The sequence below is a fragment of the Mesitornis unicolor genome, unplaced genomic scaffold (assembly GCF_000695765.1).
Source record: "Mesitornis unicolor isolate BGI_N332 unplaced genomic scaffold, ASM69576v1 scaffold28328, whole genome shotgun sequence".
NCBI classification, from domain to species: domain Eukaryota; kingdom Metazoa; phylum Chordata; class Aves; order Mesitornithiformes; family Mesitornithidae; genus Mesitornis; species Mesitornis unicolor.
Genome location: NW_010200248.1, coordinates 45,011 through 54,827, shown reverse-complemented (window position 1 = coordinate 54,827; position 9,817 = coordinate 45,011). Strand labels below are relative to the sequence as shown.

At 46.7% G+C, this 9,817-nt stretch overlaps 1 protein-coding gene across 1 annotated transcript in view; it reads right to left on the bottom strand.

The window, feature by feature from the left end:
• LAMC1 (laminin, gamma 1 (formerly LAMB2)) overlaps window positions 1–9,817 on the bottom strand; it is a 23,610-nt gene that overhangs the window by 11,343 nt on the left and 2,450 nt on the right. The window contains 10 exon segments of the mRNA XM_010189689.1: window positions 1,171–1,359; window positions 1,451–1,672; window positions 2,957–3,069; window positions 3,332–3,521; window positions 3,609–3,731; window positions 4,614–4,750; window positions 4,856–4,954; window positions 5,040–5,172; window positions 7,198–7,386; window positions 8,520–8,686. Coding sequence (XP_010187991.1) covers window positions 1,171–1,359; window positions 1,451–1,672; window positions 2,957–3,069; window positions 3,332–3,521; window positions 3,609–3,731; window positions 4,614–4,750; window positions 4,856–4,954; window positions 5,040–5,172; window positions 7,198–7,386; window positions 8,520–8,655 — 1,531 coding nt within the window. The 5' untranslated portion in view covers window positions 8,656–8,686.

Sequence of the window (9,817 nt, the reverse complement as noted above, 5' to 3'; positions counted from 1 at the left end):
CCCTACTATCCCTTTAAGCCAGATTTATATGTTGCAAGTTGTTGTTAATTTAAGAGTCCAAGCAAGCAGAACTCCATGGGGTACCACTGCTCCAAGAAGCCCCGCTGCCAGCAAGATCTGCCAAACCTCCGTGTGCAGCCACTGAAGCATCCAACTCAGCAGCTCCCTACACTTACTGCAGATCTGAGCTCCCCAGGCAGCTACAACCTCCATTTCTCAGGCAGTTCTTGCACACACAAACCCTCTTTTTCCCTCACCTTTCCCTTCACATCCCAAGAAGATGGCAGGAGACAGGAAGAACTCTTGTCCGATCACATAGCTACAGACAAGCTCGTACTGACACCTGAGCTGCAGAGAACCTGGACCCCTGGACTCTATTTTGGTTCACAAAGCAATGGGCACCCATGGGGAACCCTCACACGCTGCCTCTGCGCTTGGTCAGGGGTTTTTCTAAGCATTTCAAGCATCTACAGGTACTCTGTACTTCTGGACTCTGCCACGTCAAGCATAAAATCCGCAGAGAAGCACTGAGGCTGCCAACCATCCCAAAACTTTCGTGCTGTTTCCAGGCAGCACAAAGGGTACATGCTCAGACTCCATGGTTTATTGCTAAGAAAAAAAAAAAAAGATCTGTTACCCATTCACCTATTTCTCTTTGAAACTGCTGAGCAGAAATTTGGTCTTGCATTGTTTTAGGCAGTGTTTGTGAGTCACTGCAGTCTTCCTGCTTTTCCTAGGGCCCTCCCCTGCAAACATCCCGCAGTGCCTCTCCAGCTGCTAAACTGCATCTTCTAATTTTATTTCAGCCTGATCCACCTTCCTGGCTCTTTACAATCTATGCTATTTTCTGTCCAACACTGTGCAATTAACAGAGCTCTATCAGAAGCCAGCACAGCTCACCTACATAGCACAGAATTGTTCAGACTTTGCACAGATTAAGCCTTTGTTTCCCTTTTGGTGTGGAAAGACAGGCAGTTCTTTCGAACAATGGGCAGTCCTGAGCCTTGCACAGGACAGAAAATAGGGCCGAGGAAGGGAGAAGGATTTGAACCAGAAGACACAGCAGCTTTCAGTGCTGCTCGCTGTGGGCCAGAGCCCCAGAACTGGCAGGAGACATTTCCACAGTCATGGGGGATGGGTAGAAAAAAGACTTTTTATGTAGGAACACACCTGTAGTGCCGGCCTGGCAGCTGGTGCACACAACCTCCTTCGTGCGGGGCACGATGGCACAGCTCGAGCTGCCTGGGCACGGGCAGGGCTGGCAGTCCGAGGTTGTGCCGGCTGTCGCATCTCCGTAATACCCATCACTGCACTTCTCACAGTGAGACCCCGCTGTGTTATCTCTGCAATTGCACATGCCTGGAAGAGAGGTGAACATGGATTTTGCTTCATCATCCAACTCAGAAAGAGCCGCCCTCTCGCTTCTCCCTGTTTTATCAGCCCCTCTTACCCGTCTCAGGCTCACATGTCTCGCTGTGCCCGTTGCAAGCACAAGGCACGCAGGGGCTGTAGGGCCCGAGGCTCGGTGTCTCTCGACGGTATCCAGAGGAGCAGCGCTCACAAAATTGCCCCTCGTACCCCGCCGGACAGGAGCAGCTCTCCACCCAGGCCGCGGGCATGCCAGGTCCAGGGCGAGCACTTGTGATGGTAACATCATCCAAGTGGCCAGCACCTAGAAAGGACCGAGGAGGGATATGCTGTGTAACTACAAAGATGCTCACCATCACCTCACCAAACACACACCTGAATAGCAGGTGGATGCTCCCAGTTGGTGAATCAAGTAGCAAAATCCTCCAAGACGGTTTAGACAGGTGAGAAGATATACTATAAAAAGGGCACGCACAGGGCAGGAAGGCTGAGAACAACAATACAGAGGAGGATGCCGAGAACAGCACGTAAGCAAGCGCGGTCAGTTAAAATAAGTTACGCTCCGCATGCATATGGTTTCCATTTCCAAATCAAACACCAAAATCAACTCTTGTCTTTCTAGGGAGGACAACATACCATCTCTTTAATATAATGTCTCTAACACAGCGTCTGCAAACCATGCCTTGGGGCAAACTCTTCAGTTATCCCTCTCAGGCCATTCCTGTGTCTGGCATTTGAGAGCTCCCTGTTCTCCACCCAGCCCCTTCCCTGAAGCAGAACCGAGTTCAGACACAACATAGCTGGTTTTTAACTTCTAGCAGTGTGTTTGTATCACCACAGCAGCTCCAGAGCGCCAAGCAGACTCTCAGCTCCCGCATATAAGCGGTGGCTACAGCACCCAGGGCACTGCTTGCTCCAGGCCTCTCTTCTCCTCCATTTCACAACCCCACATTCCTTTTCACAAATCACCTACACTGAAAACACTTGCAGCTTTCCCACCTTCCCCAAATGCAAATTCCTCCTTTGTACCTTTCTGCAAACATTCTTCTTCAGATTACAATACCCAATATATATAAAATATTTTTGCTCCTAATTCATGTTCAATTTTAATAAACCCCCATTACTGGGAACTTTCACTTAAGTTCAGCACAGGCAGCACTTTCAAGAGCTCGTCCCTCCCATTTGTCATGCAAAGGTAAGACCAGGAAACAAGGTTGATGTACCCAGTGTAGCAGAAATGGAGGCCAAATGTTGGAACCTCCCTGCACCTCTCCTACTTTGTCCTTCAGGACTCTGCGCTATGTATTTCTACCAATCTGGGAGACAGTGGCTGTGCAACACGCAAAACCGCCATGTTTAGAATCAAAGAATCAGCAGGTGATGGGTCCTCAGCTTCCAGACTCTCAAAGGCAGCACCTTTCTCCCCCATCTCCTCTCCAGGAGGTCTGCAAGAAGGCGTTACACAGCAACGCCATGTGAAAAGCAATCGGCACAGGCTTTGCCAAATAACCTGCCACAGCTATTTAAGACCGGGCCCTACAACAGAGCAACACGAGCACTAGACGAACGTGTCTGCCCCACAACTTACTTCTCTCACTGTACGTCCCACGGATCTTGATGGAAGTCAAGTTGTGGAGAAGCTTCTGGAAGTCAAATGCTGTAAGAGTAGGCCTCCACGGGTAATCTGTAGCCTCGTGTAACCTACAGAAAAGAGCAATGCATCATCAGCAAAGCCTTCAGATGCTAACAGCTGTGTCCTTTCAAAGCACCCTTTCCAACAGCGGCATGCTATTGCAACACACTTCTCATACACTTACGCAATACTGCTAGAGGCGAGCTTCAAATTAACCTGACAATCTGAGCTAAAATTAATGCTGTTTTTTTTTCTCTCTAGAGCTCAGAGGCCAGGGGCACCATAGGCTAGGTCCCAGCTACTCCTACCACGCCTGGAAAGCCCTCTCACCTGAAGGTGTAGGCCACTGCGTTCTCACTGGGGTAGGAGTTGCCCTGCGCAATGAGTGGCACTGACACTCTCAGTCCAGCCCCTTCCAGCACCAGGTCCTCTGCGGAGAGGCGCGTGTCTCGTCTGTCCACTCGGAAGGAGAAGGTCAGGTTTTGTCCGTAACTCAAAACTTGGTTGCCCAAGAACTTGCCTGACAGGGGAAGAAATTCTTACAGTTAGGGGACAGGACAGAAAGGGCACAAGCAGTACAGAAAAACTTGCTTCTCAAATGACCTACGTGGTGCAACAAAATACATAGGGAAGTAGCTGTCCGAGATAACAGAGATATCCTGGGTTTCCGCACTCCACTGGAGTAAGACTTCTGATCCATCACGCTGCTCAGCACGCCACTCATCCTCTCCTGAAAAATCAAATGTGCGAGAATGAACACCCTTTGAAGACATAGCTTTGCACACACTTCTCATGTCGTACTGCACACTGCTCATACGTAACTAATCTACAGCCTGTACACCGGCACTATCAGACTTCAGAAAGTAGCTGTGCAGAAGAATGTAGATAACAAACATCATCTTTCCAATTTAAACCCTTAACTCAAATTATGACTGGAACCCACTTAACTTTAAACCCTACAACTACTTGTTCGAAAACTTGTTTTCTGAAGAGCTTAAGCAGTGCTGGGAAAACCTGCAGTCACCTACAACTTGATGCAAGTTTCAGTCTTCGTACAAACTGTTCCCCAGTGGAATTTTAATTAAAGAGATGTTCTTTTCAGACTACGCAGCATGAAAACATACATACACAGGAAGCTGACTGTATGAACAAAGATTTTTTTCCTGAGCTTACAGACCATCAGAAAGAAAACTCTATTTTACTCAGAGCCACGTAAACCTCAAATCTTAAATAATTATAATCCCCTCAATCAGAAGCTCCTGATTTGGTTCCAAAATTAAGAAAATGCCCCCTCGCCAGCACCTCTCTCAAGCTATAAAAGGTTTACATCTACAAGTTACAATTCCTGCTTGCACCTGCATGGTGTACATTAACACTGGGTCCCCAAGGACAGAGCTGTGAATTCATTCCTCCCAAGCTAAACAAGCCAGCTGCTGACTGGGAAGCTCCCAGTAACTTCAGCACTAACTCAGCACTTCCAAAAGAGGGATCCCGGACCTGCCTGCCCAAGGTTTGCAATCTTACACAGGGAGGAAGGAGCAGGGTTTTACTTAATTGCTTCCGACTGGATTCTATGGCCCAATCCGAGATACAGAGGAAGGCTCAATTTTACCAAACTGGAAGCTGGAAGTGATGCTGTAGATACTGTAGCCGACTGCATTGGTGCAGACTGAAGAGTGTCCGAAACAGAAGCAGGGGGTACAACCCCTTGGACTGGAGGAATCCAGATGGAAAAATCCAGGTTTGCATCTGAAGATGTGAAGGAAAGAGAATTAATTTCCCTGATGTTTACCTCAGGCCATCGCTCAAATGTTTCTCATTCTTGAAACAAAGCCACGGGAAGAAGAAACTCACCTCTCGCAGTGGAAGCCTTCAACATTGTCCTTGCACGTGCACCGTCCTGTCTCAACATTGCATTCCCCTGTGCTGCCAGCCAGATTACAAGAACAGGGCCTGAAAGAGCCAGGAGAGAGGATAACTCATAAAGAGCCATACAGAGAGAGCTTTAAAAAGTCGCCTAGTTTTTCTTTTAGAGAGCAGCAGTCCCCCTTACCTGCACCCAGCTTCGGAGAGGGAGTGGAAACCTGGCTGGCACCGGTCACACTTCTCACCCATCACACCGGGTTTGCAGCTGCACTGGCCATAGCTGTCGCACTGTGTGCTGAGGGAGCCTGTGAGGAGAGCAGGGACAGGCACATCAGCAGACCCACCCAGCAAAATTAGCCTGCAATTTTTTTTAAACTTTACAAAACGGGCAAGAAATATAGGAAAAGAAAGCGGGGAGCATAGCTTCAAGTCGACGAGTGACAGCTTACCTAAAGACTACCTCTAGTTTACAGGGATTTTTCTCCTAGCAGCTCTAGAGAGATGAATCATTATTTAGTCTTCCACACTGTACTCAGTTTTAAGTATTCCTACCAACCAACCTTATTATATATAAACATAATTTTAACTTCAAATTGCATTCTCGTCCTTATTCCTGTTTCATTCTCCATGTTACCTTTGCATATGCCTTTCTAATTCCATGCCTGTTTTCCCCTGCAATGTACCATTTCCAAGATTTGATACCCTGAATCCCTTGTGTTCTCCCTAATCACCATCTCCCCTTTGCCAGTGGATGTCCTGACCTCTCCTTTTCACACTCCAATTTCCTCCCTTGATTCACAAGTTGGATTTAAAGACTAAACCACCTCTTTGGAGCAAGGCTGCATGAACCTCCATTAACCCTAACAAACTCTTCAGCAAAACTCATTTTTGGTAGGACATCTTCCTCAACACTGTTCTGTTCAAACAGACTTGCACAAAAAGCAGCAGTAGGTCTCTTTAATCCGCAGCAGACAAAAAGTTTTCTTGCAAGTATTGGTGTAGCCATCAGCCTAGGAGTTGTCAGCACTGTTAAGAGTTAACTACCAGGAGAAAGATAGTTTAATACACAGACATAGTTGCTTCTTTCCACTTCAATCCACTCCAGAAGATTATAGCCAAGTGAGGAGTTATAAGATGATTAGGCTGGACAGGACAGAAGAACTCACAGAACCTGTACCGTATACAGCCAAAATTCAAATCCCTTTGCAGTCCCCTTATTTAGGAAAAAAACCTACTCAGACAAAACCAGCAATCTAAACCAATCCAGGGGCTCAAATATGCCTTGGGTGCCAGCGTGCCACGGGACACAAGCTGATAGCTAAGTTATAAAGCCCTTTGAAATCTGTCCTTAAAGACCTGAGAAGTCACCTCCCCGCCTCTTCTGAACTGACTCAGCTGACACCAACCATCACCCCTCTTAAAATAAGGTTTAACACAAGGACCTGGGAGAGCAGAGAGAGAAAGAAAGAGGCCTTTCTTGGTCAAAAATTTCACAACTGCACAACTCTGACAAAATTAGATAGGAGACGTACTCTGGCAGACCTCTCACTGGCCGCTTTTAGGGTATGCTGCAAGCAATTACTTATTTCAGCTACTCTATTTTGGAACCTCACATCACATCTTACTGTTACCCTTTTGTCTCCTTCCTGCTTATTTGAGGTGGGCTGGTGTAGTTCTGGGATCAATCCACATGGCTCAAGTGGTTCCCTTGATGACAAAAGATTTTTCTCCTGGCGGAATATTTTCCTATTTGATTTGGGGGGGGGGTGTTTAATATAAAGGAGTTTAGCTACTTTATTTACTTATTAAAGGAGTTTAATATAAAGGAGTTTACGCTTTTTTTTCTCACCCCCACTCCTTTTTGTGTTTAAGGTTTCATTAGTTTGTATTTACAGTGCTTGGACACTCAGCAGGAGAAAATTATGCAGCTGAACTTCACTACAATTCTTCAGTATGAACAGGTTCCAGAAATATCTGCTCACATCATCTTGTTCACTAAGAATTTAAATGAACTCTTTAGTACTGGGAGTGTTCAGGGTCACACATTTGCAGTGGAGGGGGAGAATTTATTTCAGAATACATTTGAAGTAAGTGCTGCAGAGGTGAACCACCTGCCCCTGCCACCCCAACCCTAATTAGATCCATGGATAATTTAAACCAAAATACACTCCAAAAAACATTCCTACATGGGGAAAAAAAATAGAAAATAAAAACAAACAAAAAAACCCTTTTTACCCTGTAGTTTGCAATTAGCTACGTAACTGAGAGAAAAGCTAGTGCTTTTTGTGCATGGAAGTTTGCAAGCAGAAACACTGGTTGCCGCTACTTACCAACCGGGTTGCAGCTGCAGGGCAGACATCCCTCCTCGCTCCCCAGGCGATAGAAGCTGTCCCTGCACCTTTCGCAGTGGGCACCATCGGTGTTATCGGAGCAGCCCATGCAGTGGCCCCCGTGGCCCGTCGAGCGGTACAGCTCAGGGTCAAAGTAGCACTCCTGTGACCGCCCGTTGCAGTCACAAGCTGCAAAGACAAGGGTACCACCAGTGAGCGGTACATGCGGCCGTCTGACCCCAACAGTCACAAAACCTGCTACACAAAGCTCAACATGAAGTTATAGAGGAGCTGGAGTAGGAGCCTTTAAGCATCCTGAGACCCATGCAAAGAGCCCCTAAGGCATCTGTGCATCAATAAGAAGGAAAAGGGGAAGCATGTTTTTGTAGTGGTTGAACGTGAGGAAGAAGCATCAGGGCTGTAACGATGAAACAGACTCCGAGGCCACTCTCATCTACATCCAGAAGAAAAACAGTGTTTTCAAAACTACACCCTTCCAAGTCAGGCTGCCATTTGCAGCTGAAATGCTGCCCTCCCACATGGCAACACTGATCTAAATCATGCAAACAAGCAGGAGGAGATAACAGCAAGGCTGACTCCATGCTGCAAGGAGAGTTTCTCCCCAGGATTACAAATTCCCCCTGTCTAGGGAGCAGGAGATCCGGGTTTCACCGGCCTGTCAAGGGAAGCCACAGGTCTTTACCAAACAGCTGAGACTAATCAACACATACAGAGGTCAGACAGGAAGAAAGCCTTTCTGTCTGAAAAAACTTCCCCATAAAGTAAACTACCAGGAGCTGTGGTCAGCAACACAAAACCAAGCAAAATAAATAGGCATTCAGTCACAGAGATCCGCATCTTGCAGTCCCGAACTGTTGCAACACCCTCAAAATTGGATGAGATAGTCAACAAGTAATTGTAAAAACCTGTAATCCAAATACAACAGGAAGTCAGCGGATGCCAGAGGAGGAGCTTTTTGAAGGTCAATTATACCTACCTACACACTACCTACATTTTTTTTTCCTCTGAGCTCCATAAGGAACAAGCCTGTACCTTTTTGCAGCACACCTCTTTCCCAAAGGTTGCTCCCATCCTCCTCCAGAAGGCAGATGCCCCTTCTAGGGATCTAACAGAAAGCACCTACAGGATAGGAGTGGAATGACCAGCAGTCCCACAAAACCTCTGCTGAAAAACACCACAACTGTGCTTAACACTGCAACTGAGACAACTTAAAATCACGCAGGGTCAGCTTTTGGATGCCCACAACAAAGGCAGGAGACCCAACCCACGAGAGGCTTCCCCTCAAGCGTGGTCACACATACGCAAGCATTCATTGGCGCTCTCTGCTGTTGCTCTCCTCCACGGTCGGTCATTGAAGAAAGGCAGACACTTTTCACAGTCAACCCCAAAGGTGTTGTGCTTGCAGTTGCAGATCAGTTTTCCAAGCTCGTTCTTCATGCACTCACTTGCATGTCCATTACATTTGCACCTGGTTAACAAGAGACAAAACACAGGTGTTTAAACTCCAGGGATCCACATCACTCACAGCACAATCCCAAAAGCAATGCCCAGATCCAAAAATCTGAGACAAGACAAATTCTAAGGTAGATGGTCAAAACAAAACTGAAAATGCAACTGCTATTGTTCAGTCTGGAAAAGAGGAAGGCTCCAGGGAGACCTCTGAGGTCTTTCAATATCTAAAGGGAGCTTACAAGACAGAGAGAGACGTTTTACCAGGGCCTGTAATGACAGGACAAGGGGCAATGATTGTAACCTGAAAGAGGATAGGTTTAGATTGGACGTAACAAAGGAATGCTTCACAGTGAGAGTGGTGGGACACTGGCACCGGCTGCCCAGAGAAACTGTGGATGCCTCATCACTGGAAGTGTTCACGGTCAGGTCGGACAAGGCTTTGAGCAACCTGATCTACTGAAAGATGTCCTTCCCCACAGCGGACAGGATGATCTCCGACGGTCTCTCCCAACCCAAACCCTTCGATAAAATAAACAGGTGTAGCATACCTGAGGCAGGCATTTAGAAACCTGAGAACATCAACCAACTCTTTCACAGTCTGTTACTAAAACAGAATAAACTGAGTAGGAGAAGCAGAGATTTTGTTGGCTTCAGGTTAGTACATTCTCCATAGCTTCTCTCTCATGAGTCCAGCAAAGGCCATGCATGTTGGACATGTGCTTCTATCAGTAAGAAATTAAATAGCACAAAGGTGACTAATACAGAAGCCCAGGGACCTCCACAGACTGGTGGTGCAGCCAAAGCAAATCCCCATCTTGTCAAGTCCCAGTCTCAGGACCGCTCTCTGCAAGCAGTCCAAAACACTGCACTGGTCTCAGCTCTGTTTATAAAAACATTTTAAAGTCAACAACTTCAGATATAAGCATTCTGCAATACAGCTTGACTAAAGGAATGGACAACCATGGTACTGTACACTGCTTCTGATCTTCAGAGGAGACAGTGCCCAAAATATGTGTGAAGCAGAGATGCTGATATTTTCTACTCACTGTTATTCTACACTACAGATATAGGCAGAAAGCAATAACACATTAAAAACCACACAAAGCACAGGATAGAAAAAAGCTGCGGTTTTATCTTTTGTTCTACA